Raw genomic sequence first — 18,058 nt, 5'->3', positions numbered from 1 at the left:
GGGCTGGTGACTGACTGACTGTGTCTGCCCATGCAGCCTATGGACAGTTAGTTATACCTTGGTCTGGGTCACGGTTGCTGCTAAAATGTCATGGAGCAACAAGCATACCATTGTGTGTCTCCCCCAAACCTCTTACTCCTGACTATCACCTTCCTTTAGTCTCAGCAAAAGTGGGTGACCACTGCCAACCAAATTCAATTCATGTCATAAATATACTACTTTGTTATGCATCTTAAGATGGGCATGGGATTGTGATGACTTTCTGCTCCTTTTTCATGGGCATTGTCTGTGTTCCTACCAGAACAAAACAGGTGTGCCTTTGAAATCCAACCTTGAGCGAGTCTATCCAGACCTTTGATGTGTGAATGACAAGCCCTTGCTAATGGGTTTGCTAGACCTCACTGCCTGACCTCATCCAACTGCTCGATCCACTAGATTCTGCTTGTTTTCCTGTGGTGCTTGGCCATCTGCTTCTTACACGTGGAGAAAGCTCAACCAAGGAGCAAAGGCTCTTGTGTTCCTTATATCAACAGTGGAGTTGAAACTACTTTCAGGGACTAAAGTGGAAAAGCCACAGGCAGAGTGGATGAAGGAGGTTTCTTTCTCCATCGTGTATAAGAACTGTAACAGAAGGAAGTATGGTGTCCTTTCAGATGCTTTTCTTGACTCTACACCTTGGAGAAGCAAGCCAGCTTCCTTTGAGCTAGACTGAATCAGGGTGTTACACTTCAGAGAGCCAGATACTATATTCTAACTTGTTACTTCCATAAGATCACCTCTCAGCTTTCCCGGGCATCAGTGGCTCACACCTTTAATCCCAGCTACTCAGGAGGTTGAGATCTGAAGATCACAGTTCAAAACCAACCAAGGCAGAGAAGTCCAAGAGACTCCATCTCCAATTAACAGCAAAATGCCACACTGGAGGTGTGGCTCCATTGGTAGAACAGCAGCTGTGAATAAGCAAACCAAGCAAAAGTGTGAGGCTATGAGTTCAAGCCCCATTACCAGCAGGGCAGGGACAGGGAGGCATTGGGCAGGGGCCAGGAGCCAGAGCAGAAAGCTTTGGGCTTGGGCTGGGAAGGTGGCTCAGTGGTAGAGTACTTACCTTGCATGCAGGAGGCCCTGGGTTCGATTCCTCAGCACCACATAAGCAAAAAGAAAAAAGCCGGAAGTGGTGCTGTGGCTCAAGTGGTAGAGCGCTAGCCTTGAGCTGAAGAGCTGAGGGACAGCACCCAGGCCCAGAGTTCGGGCCCCACGACTGGACCAAAAAATAAAAATAAAATTTTTTTAAAACTCTGCCATTTGACGTGGATGGCGTTCTCTGAGAGAGACACACATATACACAGAGATACAAAGATACAGAGAGATGGAGGGGTATGATTCATTATTTTTAAAACATTTTCTGTTCGTACTCTTTAGCACTTTTGTTGATTTTTAGAATACTCCAGAGTCAATAGTCTTTTATATTTGTTTCATGCATTCATTCTCCAATCATTTGCTTTCTAATCTTTGTTATATAATGTTTGTTTTTCTTCTACTCCTCTCCTTTGCCTTGTCCTTCTCTGTGAATTTATAACTCTATCTGACCCCTCTTTTCCTTCCCTCTGAGTCTTTACCTAGCCCATTCTCTCTCAGTCTCTCTCTCTCTTCCTTTCAGTTTCCCTGTCTTTCTCTCTGTTTCTTCTCTTTTTTCTGAAATGAATCAAATTATGTTTATTTTGAGGTTAAGCCATTAATATTTTTCTTTCTGGGCTCATATTTTTGTGTTTTGTAAATCACTTCTTACCAGATAGCTCAAGAATCATTGTGTATGCTCTTCCTAAAGTATTATTTGGAGTTGATTTTGATATGAATGCAAGTGAAGATTCATTATTAGTTTGATAGACATTATATTTTTTAAAACCCTAAAACTAACTATAAACAATGGTTTAAGATCAGTAGATGTACAAAAATAACCAAATATAAAAATCGAAGCCGGGTGCCGGTGGCTCACACCTGTAATCCTAGCTACTCAGGAGGCTGAGATCTGAGGATTGTGGTTCAAAGCCAGCCCGGGCAAAGAAAGTCTGTGAGACTCTTATCTCCAGTAAAGGACTCAGAAAAAAATCTAGAAGTGACTCAAGTGGTAGAGTACTTGTCTTGAGTAAAAGAAGCTCAGGTTCAAGCCCCACAACCGACCAAAAAAAAACCAAACAAAAAACAAAAATCGAAATGGAAATATACTTATTTTTTAAAGGGCCTGAACTCTGGGCCTAAGCACTATCCCTCAGCTCTTCAGCTCAAGGCTAGCGCTCTTCCATTTGAGCCACAGCACCACTTCCAACTTTTTCTGCTTTATGTGGTACTGAGGAATCGAACCCAGGGCCTCATGCATACAAGGCAAGCATTCTACCACTAAGCCACCTTCCCAGCCCACACATGTTCTTATAGTGATAAAAAAAAATTGACAGTTTCAATTTGTTTCAAATTATCTGAATTTCAAAACTTGCTTTGTTCCTTATTGGGTTAGCTCCTTGAGTGGTATTTAGAATTCACCTATGTCTTTTGAGTTCTGTCCCTTCTTTCTGACAGAAGCTTTGGTTTTGGAACAACTTGCTCTATTAAATAGTATCCCTTTCTAGGAAACATGTCTTTGTGGATCTTTCCAGTCTCCTGATGTCTCTTCCTCGCCTGAGAATCTTAGATCTGTGAAACATGACAAAATGTGATGAACTCAAAGGCAGACCACTGACCCCTAGTCTCTCCCATTCCAGGAAAAGATGAAAGGCAAGAACAAGCTGGTGCCTCGCCTCTTGGGAATCACCAAAGACTCCGTGATGCGTGTGGATGAGAAGAGCAAGGAGGTGTTGCAGGAGTGGCCCCTCACCACAGTCAAGCGCTGGGCAGCCTCACCCAAGAGCTTCACACTTGTAAGGATGACAGGAGTCCCTGCAGGGATTTGGGGGATATATTTGTAGGGCAGGTTGGATTTCTCTGGCCTTCGAGGGTCAGTGAGGGAAAAGGAAGATGGTGTCACTTCATGGGCAGTAAGGTCCAGAAGTAAGAAAAGTGTGCATGAATAACATAATGAACCCATTAAAATTAAATTTTACAAAAGGACCAGGTGCTGGTGGCTCATACCTGTAATCCTAGCTACTCAGGAGGCTAAGATCTGATGATCATGGTTCAAAGCCATCTGAGGCAAGAAGGCCTAGGTCCCATTAACTCCCCCCTCCTCTCCAAAATAAAGCCAAAAGTAGAGCTGTGGCTCAAGCTGCTCAAGCAAAAAAGCTCAAGGACATTTCCCAGGGCCTGAGTTCAAACCCCAGGATTGGCACTAAAAAAAAGTGGAAGTGGGAGAAGAAAGAAAGAAGAGGAAGGAAGGAAAGAAGGAAGGAAGGAAGGAAGGGAAAGAAGGAAGGGAGGGAGGAGGGAAAGAAAAGAAAGTCTGAGAATTTATTGCATAGGGATTCCTCAAGTTCTGAGGCTCCCAGCCAGTGTCCTTTTCCAGTTCCCAGTTTTCCATTGTTGAATGGGTTGTAGAGTATACTATTTCCTTTAGAGAGGAGAGCAGAGAAAAGTGAGTCTGAGTCATTCTGTTTCCTAACTGCCTAGACTATAAACTCCTTGTAGATCTGACATGTCTATACTTCTTTAATGCTGTTTTCTCAGGATTTTGGGGAGTATCAGGAAAGCTACTATTCAGTACAAACCACAGAGGGCGAGCAAATATCCCAGCTGATTGCAGGATATATTGACATCATCCTCAAAAAGGTATGTTGTATTGACACATGTTGGAAAAGTAAGGCTTCTTTATTAAAATAGGCTTAGTTTAAGCCAGGCGCTGGTGGTTCACATCATGCTACTCGGGAAGCTGAGATCTGGAAGATTACACTTCAAAGCCAAAACTGGCAGAAAAGTTTGCTAGACTACATCTCCAAAAGCCAGCAGAAAAGCTGGACTGGAGGCATAGCCCAAGCAATAGAGCACCAGACTAGTATATTAGCTGAGCAAGAGTGAAGCCTTGAATTCAAACCCCAGTACTGGGGGGAAATAATTAATATTATATGATTGTAATTTAAAAATATAGCTCATATTTGAAGTATTTGATGCAAAAATTGAATCTGTGATGTTAAGATTACCTAACAGGTCTTTGACCTTGAGCTCCTAGGAAAATTGCTGTCTGACCTTAACAGCACATATTGATATCATTTACTGCCAGGTAAGATCCACAGGATCTTCCTCTCCTATTGCTGCTATTTTGCTTTCCAACCTCCATAGAAAACCAGATTGAGGGGCAAACACTGCTCTTTTGTAGATTTGGGGAGTGTTGTTTTTGTTGTTTGTTTTGTTTTTGTCAAGTCTGATGGGCTATGTGTCATCATGATGTGCAGACAAATAAATTTTTTGACGTTTTTTAACATAGCCAATTCAAATAATCAAGTTCTGATAGAATGTTAGCCTTGAAGTTTTGTTGTGTAAAAATCTCTGTAATAAGATAGAAAACATATATATATATATATATATTTGTATTTATATAAATACATGAGTGATTTATATATATATATGTATTACATAAAAATAATTCAATAAATATATCATATGTAATTTATATTTAAATAATTTCTGTATTTCCTTTATCATTATCATGCCTTTGTTCACCCGTCACTTATTTGAATCCAACACAAGGAATTTGGGGTGAACCTGGTCATTTTTACCTATATTCTTTTCAAAGGTCCAGTGTTAATACTTGCTCTTTTTTGTTCTTGTATTTTGTCTTTCCTCCAGAAACAAAGCAAAGACAGATTTGGACTAGAAGGAGATGAAGAGTCAACTATGTTAGAAGAATCAGTTTCCCCAAAAAAGTAAGTGGACACCTTCCTAAGTATGTAGGTTTCCTCCTGCCAGCTCTCTGGCCTGTTGCTCCATCACCTAGAGTAGTAAAAGAGAGAGGTGAGACTTGCTCCCTTCAGGAAGTTACTGAGCAGTAGGGACTCAAATCCAACTGGAGACATAATGACTCCTCATGTGTCCCCCTGAGTCCCCTTGTACATTTCTGGCTGAAATCTCATGAATTGGAGTATTACTGTCAAAATAAACCAACCTCACAGAGCTTCTTTGTGGGGAGAGGGTTCTCAAGACCTGGGCAGTAGATGAGTGGAGGAGATACTGTCTATGGAGTTTTCACCATGTACCAGCATAGCCTCAGCGGCTAGAGGGCTACTAAAGGAGTCAGTAAGAGCTTGGAGTCCAGAGCAGTTTTGCAGAGCTCAGATCTGGGATCTGGGTTTGTTTTTTAGTTTAGTTTTGGGGTGTGTGTGTGTGTGTGTGTGCGTGCGTGTGTGTGTGTGTGTGTGTGTGCGTGTGCGTGTGTGTTTACTCCATGATCCAGAATTCCCTATCTACATGAACCTGTCTACAAAATGGGAATGATAACACCACATTGTAGGTTTTGATTGGATGATGGAGTCACAGACACAGAGCATGAAACAATCACTAGCATTGGGATTACTTTCATTACTTGGAATTCGGAACCATCTCAGGTTAGCACCGTTTATAGATGAGCAGACAGATTTATTAAGGAATATCTAATTAATAGGGGACGCCTGTTGGGAAAGCTGCACAGACACTTGTTTGCGTGTTTAATAGAATTTTGGTAATATTTCTTGTCTACACTGTACTGTGTGTATCCAGCAATCTGTCTCCTTTGACCCCAGCTGCAGATGTTACCGTCCCAAATCTATGGGAAACCAGAGAGCAGAAGTTAGTTGCCATGCACCTGTGTGGCAGAATGATGATATCCACCCCCACTCCCACCCCATAGTACATTTCCAGAAAGTTCTAGCATATTCCAGTAGAATGAACTTACCTGGCCATGGTAATTGTTTCTCTAACCTTTCTGGCCTTCCCTCCACTTTTTCACCATTAACTTCCTGGTTACTCTGTGAAGGTGCTTTTCCATTTCTCCCCTGTGATGTGGTACATTTCAAGTGCTTGTTACCCTCTGACACCGCACCTCAATACCTGGGAATTGTTTGTGTCTGTTAGATGGAAACACTCAGAACACTCTAATGCACTTCACTTTGCATTAGAACAATCTAGTTTGGGTCCAGAATGCTGGGGCCCTCCTCACCTGCCTGGGATCATTGAAATCTCTATGACTTAAGGCATCGTGAGGGTTTGCTCAAGGCAATCAGGCAGAATGATCCAGTTGGTGGTCTAGTTCTAGGCTATTGTCTCCTATATTGATCTCTGGCTGAGACCTCAGAAAACTTCCCAGTTCCTTTTGTGATCCCTAGATTCATCCTCCCATGGATCTCCCCCTATGAAGACCTTGATGTTTCTTTATAGATATCTGTGGCTTGGGACCCTAACTTGGTGGACAAGCCTTGCTTTAGACAATAAGGGATGATCTGTGATGATTTGAGACAGAGTAGCCCTCCTACCCACCCACCCCCACAGATGTACACAGATACCCTATACCCTCCCTGTGAGTTTCTCCTCTTACTTCAGGTGAGTAAAAGTCCTTTGCCTCTTACCACTATTCTCAAAAACTATCAACTAAAAATCTGTAAGTTGCCGGTCATGCACAAGTGACCCACACCTGTAATCCTAGCTTGGCAGAAGGCTGAGATCTGAGAATTCTGATTAGAAGCCAGGCCTGGGCAGGAAAGTTTGTGAGACTCTCCAATCAACTAGGAAAAAGCTCCAGGAGTGGAGCTGTGGTTCAAGTGGTACAGCACTAGTTTTGAGCAAAAAAAAAAAAAGCTCAAGGATAGTACTCAGGACCAGCACCAAAAACAAAAAGGTATAATTATTCCCACTCTCAAGTTGAAATCATTCAGAAAAGTTGCAGATGACTCCTAAGGCTATAGACTTGAATCTAAAGAAGGTGATAGGCTGTGGGGAGATTTCCCTTAAGTTCATTTGCACATTTCTCCCTCAAAGTAAGGATTCTAAGGATCAATAACCTCCATTTTTTTACTTACACGGTACCATGAACTGATTAAATGGGGACATTGAGGGTAGTTACATATACTATTGACCCCAGATAGGTTCACCTCAGTGATGTTCAGCTGAGCAACCCAATACTACCACTTTCATTCCCGATTCTCCATCCATCTGTCCCCCCGCCCCGCCCCCCAACATAGTGTCTTCTTGCAGCATCTTCTCCCTGCATGCATAATGTGGCACTTTGCAGTGAATAGCCACCTTTCCCCATATAGGTCCACCATCTTGCAACAACAGTTCAACCGGACCGGGAAGGCGGAGCACGGCTCAGTGGCGCTACCGGCTGTGATGCGCTCAGGCTCCAGTGGGCCTGAGACCTTCAATGTTGGCAGCATGCCCTCACCTCAGCAGCAGGTCATGGTTGGGCAGATGCACCGAGGCCATATGCCTCCGCTGGTAAGCCTACCTGTGCCACCCACCCTTACTTCTGGGGTGTTGTGGGTAAAGGGTGATAGGTCACATCAGGTCACATCATAGCTCCTTGGACTGCATACTTTTCATGGCATGACCCTCATCACCTCTATCTAGCCCTAGAGGTTTTCTCTGTGATGACAGGGATCTTCCTGCATAGATCAAGCTATGGAGGCAGAACCCTGCTCCTCTGCCACAGCAGCACCAAGCTGATACATCACAATACCCTCAGAGTCCTGAGTGGTAGGCCTGATCATTAGTGATCCCACCCCCACCCTCACTAAACTCCTTTCCATCATACTGGTCTTTGGATATTGAACATGAAATTTTGAAAGCCCTCAGTAATAATTTGACTGGGAAAGCATGTTTTGACGCTAAAGGTGGGTGGAACCCTTCAGTACTGATAGAGAAATATCCTTGCTTAACACCCATGTTTTCTGTGCGTGAGATCTTTTGTCCTCGGTACTAATGATCAGAGAGCCCTCCTTAGTTCCCCTCCAACCACTCTCTGTCAACCTTCTTGTCAGCTAATTAAGCTCTCCACGCTCTTCTGATTATAATGCCTCTATAGCAATCACCTTCATTTTTTTTTTGGAAGTCTATTAATATACTCTACTATTTCTGGCCCCGGATTAAAATGGAGAGCTAGGTCAGGTGCTTCCTGAGCTGTGCCCTTGGCTGAGCTCCAGGTTCACTTTTGCTCTTGTTCTGCCTGGAGTTTTTACATGTGTCTGTCAGTCCCGGGAATGTGCTAACTGCCTCACACGCCTCTGCCTTTGCAGACCTCAGCCCAGCAGGCCCTCATGGGGACCATCAACACCAGCATGCACGCCGTCCAACAGGTCCACGATGATCTCAGTGAGCTCGACTCGCTGCCACCCCTCGGCCAGGATATGGTAAATGTTGATCTGTAGTTTCCGTTCTGAATCTCTGTTTGAGTAGGAAGCATGATTACACATGCGCTGTCTGGATTCGGCTAGATGAATATCTATTTCCAGCTAGGCAATGAGGACAACCGTGTGTTTCCCAAGAGGTTAAGTCTTTGTCTCTCAGTTGCACTAACGGAAGAGAACCATTGCCACTACTGGCTGTTGCCAGCATCACTGGACTGAGAACTTGAATTTGAGAGTCAGGAGCTCTGAGTTCTGATCCCATCTCCCCTGTTCACTAGCTATGTGAATCTGGGCAGATTCCTCTCTCTAACCTCTACTCTGTCAGCTGTTAATAGGGCTGTTATGAAGACATGAGTATCTGCTTCCTAGCACTGCACCTATCCTATAGGAAGAGGTCAATAAGTATTCACTGCTTTTATTTTTATTATTACTAATGGTTCAGACTTTAGCACACATTAGAATCCCTTGAAGAGTTTGTAGGAAAAGAAAAAGAAAAAACCACATTGCTGGGCCACGTGCCAGTAGCTCATGCCTGTAATCCTAGCTACTCAAAAGGCTGAGATCTGAAGATAATGGTTCGAAGCCAACCCTGTTCATGAGACCCTTATTTCTAATGAACCATCAAAAAGACACAAGTAGAGCTGTGGCTCAAGTGTATAGAGTACTAATCAAAAAAAGCTTAAGGACAGCACACAGGCCCTGAGTTCAAGCCCCAGGACTAGAAGGGGAAGGAAAAAATTACATATATACATATATATATATGTATACATATATATGGATGTATATGTATACATATATATGTATGTGTGTGTATATATATATATATACACATATGTCTGTAGACCCATGTTTTCTGACGCAGTAGGTCTAGAAGGGGTGTTAAGAATACATTTCCAAGGAGTTCCCAGGTGATGTTGATGCTGCTGAGCTGCATGAGTTCCCACGTTTTGGGAACTCCTGGCTTACCACAGGATTATAAGCCTTGCAGCAGGTGGGAAGCCCTTCCTGTAGCTAACTAACTCCTGTAGCTAACAGGTGGAAGTCCCCACTCCAGCCAGCAGCAATACCCAGGGTCTTGGGAGACGTACCACCTCACAGACCTGCCAACCCACTAAGTCAGTCTGCATCTCAGCCAGGTCCCCAGCTGCTCTGTCCTCAGTACTAACGATCCGAGAGAAACTTCAGCACACTGAAGTTTCAGCAACACTGGCTAGCATCTTCTTTTCCTCCTGGCTTCGCCCACTAGGATCACCTGAGGAGCTTTACAAACAAAGCCTTAAATCCTAGCTCAGGCCACATAAGTCTATGTCAGGGTGGGTGGGTGCTTTTTTTTTTTTTAAATCATTATCCCTAAGTGATTCTAATAGGCTGTCAGGTAGAAAACCTCTGCTGTAGGACAGACTAATGCCATGAAAGGGACCAGAACCAAGCTGTAGCTTCATCTGCCGCTTCATCTTGTCTAGCCAGGATTGCTGCCTTCCATGTCATTTCTGAAGGCTGTTTTTGGTTTGTGTTCCATGTCTGGGGGTCACTGCTCCTCCCAAGTCAAGCAATAAGTGATCATCAGTGGCGAACTCCCATTTCCAGAACAATGTCAGGGCTTTAAAATATTGAAACAGAACTTTCCTGCCTCACCATGTTTCAAAGGTTTAGAATTCAATATAGTACTATTAGTGTTGGACACCTGCCTTCTTGGATTAATATTTGGGGGACATTTTAGAAATCGATCATTGTTTTACCAACAGATTCAGCATTATCAATGTAAGTGATCAGTTGTTAGGTAAGTCCTTAAATGCCAGAAAGTAGAGACTTGCTGCTACTTAAAAATTCCAATAAGAACTGATAGTTTTATTTAAAAACTGTTAAATTTGACTGGGCGCTAGTGGCTCACCCCTGTAATCCTAACTACTCAGGAGGCTGAGGATCGCAGTTCAAAACCAACCCGGACAGGAAAGTCATCTCCAGTGGAAGTGGCGATGTGGCTAAAGTGGTAGAGTGCTTGCCTTGAGCTGAAAAGCTGAGGGACAGCACCCAGGCCCAGAGTTCAAGTCCTAAGACTGACAAAAAGCTAACTTAAATTCCTACACTAGAAGGCATAGGATGTAGGTATTTGCCAAAGATCCTATCACATATTAGGGTGAAACTGGATTCAGAGCAGAGGTCTTGGCCCACCCTCTCAGTCTTTCTACGAGTGGCCTCACATCTACAAGAAGTAGCATTTGCTTATCAAAGACAAATCTGTTTTTGACAGTTTATATCAAAAAGAGATACTTCTGAGCTGGGAAAGTGGCTCCGTGGTAGAATACTTGCCTTGCATGCATGAGGCCCTGAGTTCAATTCCTGAGCACCACACACACAGAAAAAGCCGGAAGTGGTGCTGTGGCTCAAGTGGTAGAGCACTAGCCTTGAGCTGAAGAGCTGAGGGACAGCACCCAGGCCCAGAGTTCAGGTCCTACAACCAACCAAAAAGAAAAAAGAGAGAGAGAGAGATACTTCTTTAGCTAAGAGCCAATGACTCATGCCTGTAATCCTAGCTACTCAGGAGACAAAGATCCACAGCTCACAATTAAAAGCTATCTTGGTCAGATAAATTCAGGAGATTCCTTTTTTTTTTTGGGGGGGGGGTCCAGTTGTGGGGCCTGAACTCTGGGCCTGGGCATTGTCCCTTAGCTCTTCAGCTCAAGGCTAGCGCTCTACCACTTGAGCCACAGCACCACTTCCGGCTTTTTTCTTTTTGCTTTCGTGGTGCTGAGGAATCGAACCCAGGGCCTCAGGCATGCAAGGCAAGCACTCTACCACTGAGCTACCTTCCCAGCCCCCAATTCAGGAGATTCTTATCTCTGATTAACCAGCAAAAAGTAGATGTGTGACTCAAATGGTAGATTGCCAGCCTTGAGTAGGGGAAGAAAAAAAAAAAAGCCAACCAAGAGTGCAAGGCCCGGAGTTCAAGCTCCAGTACTAACAGAGAGAGAGAGAGAGAGAAAGAGAGAGAGACTTCCTGAGATGACAGTTAGTCCTTGTGAGCTGAAATACCCTAATTCTCAGCTTGCTCCTGAAAAAGCAAGGTGAAAATCACCAACAGACATTTGTGTAAATGTGCAGTGTTACTAGAAGACTTTTTTTTTCTCTTTTTCAAATGAAGTTACCTACATGAATCCATGTAGAACTTCTTCCCTAAAATTTTAAAACTTCAGACAGCAACAACAAAACCTCGTTCAAGACCCAGAAAGGATTTATAATCCATTCTGCATCTCTGAACAAGAAAGAGACCTATTATGAATATTGCTTTAAGATGGTTCCAGGGCCCATTCAGTGCTGGCTCAGGAAAGAGAGGGTAGCCAAAATGCTGGTCTTTTTTTTTTTTTTTTTTTTTTTATGATGTGACTTCTCTGGTCTCCTGGGTAATTCTGTGCTGTGATTGTGTCCTGCTGTTGTCTGGCTTTGCAGGCATCTAGGGTGTGGGTTCAGAACAAAGTGGATGAATCCAAACACGAAATCCATTCTCAAGTTGATGCGATTACAGCTGGAACGGCTTCAGTCGTTAACCTAACGGCTGGTAAGTTTCTGGGTGATTTGTAGTGTCTTGTGGTTTGGGGCCAAAAGAAAAAAAAAAATATTCTTTGATTGAAACAACAGATTTTTATATTCTGAGAGGATATTCTATTTTTAGACACATAGACTGCTCTAGACATTTTTTCCCAATGATCCAGGAGAAATGTAAGGAATATCTCATTGTTTCTCTGGAGAACATACATCATCATGAAAAAGAAAAAAAAAAAAAACACATTAGCCAGGCACTGGTGCCTCATGCCTCTAATCCTAGTTACTCAGGAGGCTAAAATCTGGTAGATCATAGTTTGAAGCCATCTCAGGCAGAAAAGTCCACTAAGTCTCTATCTCCACTAATCAGCAAAAAGCCAGACTGGAAGTATGACTCAAGTGGTAGAGCACCAGCTATGAGCAAGAAGGCTGAGCGCATGGCCCTAAGTACTTCAAAAATCTGTCGGTCCCACGTTCTCCCTTTGAGGTGCCTACCCAGTCTGAAAATGGTCTTGAATGGACAGATCTGCTGGCCACCTCTTCATCTGGTGTGTCCAGCAGTAGTCTCCTGACTTAGCATGACTCCTAGCTTTGTGTGCAGTCAAGTGAGAGTTGCAAGGTAGTTTGGCTCCATCCTGCATTGTACAAGTGGCTCAGGAAGCCATATGCAGCCCTGAACTCCTGATAGGACTTGAGGAAGAAGGCCAGGAGATGCTGAGACTTCCTGTGGAATTCTCAAGGAGCCTCGCTCCATACCTCAGTATAGGAAGCCTCCAGATAAAAGGACCGTATTGAGGTCTCCATGGAGACAGGGTGAGAGCTGAGCATCTCACTAATCCTTCCAGGCTGTTTCTGTCTGCCTCCTGCAGGATGGTGGGGAAGGAGCTCCTGTCAGTGTGGGTAGGGGTTTGAAGATTTCTCCCTAGCACTACTTACCTCCTGCCAAGCGAGGCCTACCTCATCCTCATTTTTCACCCCTCTCGTGTGACGGTGATGGTCCCTCTCTGTTCCAGGTGACCCTGCTGACACAGACTACACAGCTGTGGGCTGTGCCATCACCACGATCTCTTCCAACCTGACGGAGATGTCCAAGGGCGTGAAGCTGCTGGCAGCCCTCATGGATGATGAGGTGGGCAGCGGGGAGGACTTGCTCAGAGCCGCTCGGACCCTCGCTGGAGCAGTGTCTGACTTGCTGAAAGCTGTGCAGCCTACTTCTGGGGAGGTGAGCACCCTGGATAAGCAGTCACTCGGATGCCAAGGAGAGAGCTGCCATCCCTTGGGTACCATGAAACTTGGACTTTCTGAGCTACTTGTCATCCTTCTGCTTTTAGAGTGGATTGAGGTCTTAGTTTGAAGCCCTTCCCTCATGGGAAGTACGTTCATGCCTGCAATTCTAGGAACTTAACACATATGACTAGCATCCATTTAAAAGGGATACCGTTTATACCCTAAGTTTTATATAGCACATGCCAACTCCATACTAGTTGTATGAGGCTCATCTTTGGGCATTTTAAAATCCTACCCACCTCTTACTGGCTTATGGGATACCAGGTGTTTCTGTGTACAAGTTTCACCAGGATGTTTATATCTCCAACCTGGCAAACAACCCAAGGTTGCCAATAATGTCTGAAAGAAGCCAGTCCAGTGTTGAGTCCTGTCTGCACCGTCATATCTGATGACACTGTAGGGAAAATGCATCTTCTTTCCAACTAAAGCGTGTTTATCGTTCCTAGCCTCGGCAGACCGTCCTGACAGCTGCTGGAAGCATTGGCCAAGCCAGTGGAGATCTTCTGAGACAGATCGGAGAGAATGAGACTGATGAGCGATTCCAAGTAAGATACTCGTAGCTGCTTCTCAGTCTTGGAAAAGAAGCTAAGTGATGGTTCAGACCTGAGCAGGTAGCATGTAATGGAAAGAAAACCCAGTCTTCCCTGAGCTGTCAAGAAGAAGGGTTGGTGGTATCATTTGGGAAAAGAGGTTTTTTTGTGTTTATTTAAAAGATTCTTAGCCAGCACCGTTGGCTCACACCTGAAATCCTAGCTACTCAGGAGGCTGCAATCTGAGAATCATGGTTCAAAGCCAGCCCAAGCAGGAAAGTCCCTCATGGACTTTCTTGATCTCCAATTAACCCTAGAAAAGAAGAAGTGGAGGTATGGCTCAAAGTGGTAGAGTACTATCCTCAAGGATAGCACCCAGCCTCTGAGTTCAAGCACCATGACTGACAACAAAAAAAAAAAAAGGAAAGAAAGAAGGAAAATAAATAAAATAAAAGTTTCTCATTGGAAAAATCTCATTTCACCAACTATGTAAAGCACATATTTAGCCTTGTGGATGGCTTCTCAATTTTCTGCATGTTCTTAAATACCAAAGTAGAGAAAATAGACATGAACTACCTTGTATTTGTTCCTCTAGAATTTTCAACTCCTGTCAGTCTTAGTTCCTCTTGGAAAGCACTTTGTAATGATACCGTCTTTCCTTTTTAGTTTGTATTTTCATGGGTTTTGTTGTTGTTGTTAGTGTGTGTGTATAAACTATTACATTGTTAGAAAAAAAAGAAACAATGAATGACACTTTGCAAACTAGTTTAAAGAGCTAGAGGTATGGCTCAAGGGGTCAAGTACCTACCTTGTAAGCACAAGGCCCTAAGTTCAATTCCCACTCCCACCAAAGAAAAAAAAATTTAATTAATTTAAATAAACCTGATTGAAGACAAACTGAAATCTATGTCATCACAGGATTCCAAAGTAATGACTAAGTAGTTTGAAAACAATCACATAGTAATCCTTAACTGAGAAGTTCACTGGGCCAGTAACTACACCAAACAAGTCTCTTTGGTCAGCATAGTCACCAGGGATTTTTTTGTTTGTTTTACCTTATCTTGATGGCACTGGTGTTTGAACTCGGGGCTCACCTTTGCAAAGCAGCACTCCACCTCTTGAGCTATCTCTCCAGCATTCTTGAGTTCACATGCAAGCGTGAAAATGTGTGCATTCCATGTTCGCCTGTACACTCCCGTATACACACAACAGTGTGCACTCTCCTTTGTATTCAAGGTGGCTCTATTTCCTGTGCCTTGTCCAAAATCACAGTGTGCGGAAGTCTTCCTGTGATCCCGAGTTTTCAGCACTGGGGACATGTGTTGTTTATTCCCCCTGGTGAACAGCAGCTGTTGCCACTGTGGGCAGCTGGCCTGAGACACTGCCAGAGACCCCACAGCAGCTCAGACAAGATCTCAACTTGTCTGCTCCCTCCCCAACTGCACAGAGAAGGTTCAGAGGCCCTCATGAGCATTTCTCACATATTTGTGCACCAGTGCAGCTTACTTTCCTACTTTTCCTAAATCCGCAGTTTGGCTTTAATTACATAAATCCATCCCTAGTAGTCTCCCTGGAAAATGTCCTTTACCAAATCTGTCTAGTTATGTGTTTTGGGAAAATGACAGAATGCCATTAGTCTTCATTGTATATTTTTTTTTTTTTTGGTTCCGGTCGTGGGGCCTGAACTCTGGGCCTGGGCGCTGTCCCTTGGCTCTTCAGCTCAAGGCTAGCGTTCTACCACTTAAGCCACAGCGCCACTTCCGGCTTTTTTCTTTTTTTGCTTATGTGGTGCTGAGGAATTGAACCCAGGGCCTCAGGCATGCAAGGCAAGCGCTCTACCACTGAGCCACCTTCCCAGCCCCTCATTGTATTTTTTTTACCAGATTATTAATTTTTGATGCAACATGTAACTAGATAGCAAAATGTTCATCTACAAGAAAATCTCAAGATGTCTCAAATGTATAAGGAACTATGACCTCAAATATCACCAAATTCAGGAAAATAGCATGACTTGATTAACTACCTGACACTCTAAATATGTTTTATTCCTGCATTTTTGTTTATGTTGTCTTTGTCTACTTCCTGTGGCAATGACCTCTGTTTGCCCGACCTCTGTTTTCTTGCTAAATGGGTGGCAATTTTGTTTTTGTGAGGCTTGAACTCAGGACTTCACATTCTCACTTGAGTTTTTCATGCAAAGCTGGTGTTCTACCACTTGAGCCACAGCTCCACTTCTGGCTTTTTGCTGGTTGATTGTCGATAAGAACTTCATGCACTTTTCTGTCCCATCTGGCTCCAGTCATGATCCTCAAATCTCAGCCTCCTGAGCAGCTAGGATTACAGGTGTAAGGCAGCAGCACACAGCTTCCTAGTGCAGGTAATTCTTGATGGTCAGGTGCCTTCTTAGACTTCGGCATCTAAGATTTTGCTACTGTTTAAATAGACTAAATTATCTCAAAATGCTTAGAAATAATGCCTTCCCCAAAGTATTCAATATGGTTGAATCATGACTCTTTCCTAAGATACTCCATGCATCCTTTTATTTTTGTTAAAGCTTTGGGCTTTTATTTTCTTTTACCCATTGCTTTCATTGTGTTCAAATGCAAACTCTTGCTTCCTGAGGTTGGTTTCTGTTCAGACTTGCTTAGGGAGCCGTCAGATTCGGAGTGACTTGGATGTTTGTTAGTGTGAGGTCTCTAGGGTAGGAGCCAACACCTTAAAGAAGTCTCCTAAAGTAAATCTTTTAAGGGCCAGCATGGTAAGGTAAGTCTCAGCCTATGCCAGGCATGCAAAGCCCCTGACTTAGTGATGTTCAATTTCTTGAGCTGTTTTTCAAAGTCTTGAGTCTTGAGATCCCATCATAGACTTTCTTTGGGTTTTCAATGTACTGTGTGTTCTCCCAGAGTTAACAAGGGTTTATTTTACATGAGCTACATAATAGTAGTCTTGTTGAAAAGTTTGACAAAGGCCTTGTCAGCAACTATAGTTGTCCTATCACATTCTTTTTTTCCAACTGTATTTGTTTTGGATAAAATTAATAAGAGGAATGGGATTTCTTTAAAAGATTCTAACAAAGCCCTTTAGAACAATCTTCTCTACTTGACGAAATCCTAATTCTTCTTTGAAAAGATGGATTCATCTGTAAGAGAAAGGATAATCTGACCTGCTCTGGGAAGTGATGTTTTAAAAAGCTTTTTAGTAATTTTTGACACTCAGGCTGTTTACATTGAACTTTAAAATTGATGTCCAAGAACCATAAGCTGGCTGCATTAGGAGCAGCTCCTAAAAGTGATGTGACAAACAAGTAGCCAGCTCCTTCACTTTCAGACTCACAGGCATTTCCCTTGAATACCCAGGGGCCATCACAGACTGGATGAAACTGTTCTTCTAAGACCACCTGGTTTGTGTCCATTTTACAACCAGCTTTGCTGGTCTATTCATATGAGTTTCAGGGTATCCTGCTTTACACAGTCTTTTAACTGTGTAAAATTGTCCAGCCCAAACCCTCTTCCCAATATAGTTTCTCATCAACTATATCATTGTAAAGACTCTGTGAGTGCCCTTTCATTTCAAACCAAAAGCACTTTATATTAGCTGAGGAATTAATAAGACTTCTGACTATATTTCCTTGGGGAGGGTCCAGGGGAAGCCTTGACATGTTTACTCAAAATAACAATGCCTCATATATTTGCAAAGTTATTTCTCAATCAAATAAATGACTTGCCACATAAAAAGCAAAGAAGTGAATGAAATGTATCCACAGTTATTCTTCAGGTCAAGCCCAGGGGTGACAATCTATCTGGTAGGCCAGATCTGATAGAGAGCATAAGATTTATTGAGTTGAAGCATGAACTTAGCTCTAAATGACCAGTGCCTGAGCATCTTCCATCAGAGAATCTTGCCACTAGTTTTTATTTATGGCTTCTCTTTCCACTTTCCATAGGAATTTAATCCCTATCTAGAAGGAGACCAAGGCTGAAAACAACTTATGCTCAGGGCATTTCTTGGCTCTCCATTTTATATATATATATATATATATATATATATATATATATATATATATATATATATATATATATGCCAGCTATTTGTGCATATCAAACACTGCCCCCTAGAGGCAGAGCTGTGGTTGACTTTTGGATGATAACTTGGATTCCTGTGCAAACTAGAAACCCAAAAGATAAATAAATCTTCAGCTTACACTGGGGCATGATGATTTGGAGGCTATGAATTATAGCCTGCCTCTAGCACATGGTGTTTGTGCCATCTGAATATATTTTCAGTATCTCCTGACTCACTGCATCAATCACCTAGAGAGATGTGCTCAAGACTCAGTGTGACTAAGGATATAAATGTATATCAGTGGTTAAAATAAATGTCCTTCCCTCAAATGATCCTATTTTAGAT

At 43.0% G+C, this 18,058-nt stretch overlaps 1 protein-coding gene across 1 annotated transcript in view; it reads left to right on the top strand.

Moving 5' to 3' along the window:
* The window catches only part of Tln2 (talin 2), a 139,592-nt gene that overhangs the window by 17,137 nt on the left and 104,397 nt on the right, over positions 1-18,058 (top strand). The window contains exons 9-16 of the mRNA XM_013009931.1: positions 2,754-2,909; positions 3,652-3,753; positions 4,768-4,844; positions 7,206-7,386; positions 8,184-8,297; positions 11,742-11,850; positions 12,848-13,056; positions 13,568-13,666. Of these exons, the coding sequence (XP_012865385.1) occupies positions 2,754-2,909; positions 3,652-3,753; positions 4,768-4,844; positions 7,206-7,386; positions 8,184-8,297; positions 11,742-11,850; positions 12,848-13,056; positions 13,568-13,666 (1,047 nt within the window). The remainder of the gene's footprint in view (positions 1-2,753; positions 2,910-3,651; positions 3,754-4,767; positions 4,845-7,205; positions 7,387-8,183; positions 8,298-11,741; positions 11,851-12,847; positions 13,057-13,567; positions 13,667-18,058) is intronic.

The sequence above is a fragment of the Dipodomys ordii genome, unplaced genomic scaffold (assembly GCF_000151885.1).
Source record: "Dipodomys ordii isolate 6190 unplaced genomic scaffold, Dord_2.0 Scaffold11, whole genome shotgun sequence".
Taxonomy (NCBI): Eukaryota; Metazoa; Chordata; class Mammalia; order Rodentia; family Heteromyidae; genus Dipodomys; species Dipodomys ordii.
Note: the sequence above shows the minus strand (reverse complement) of the source record. Positions and strands in the feature narration are given on the sequence as shown.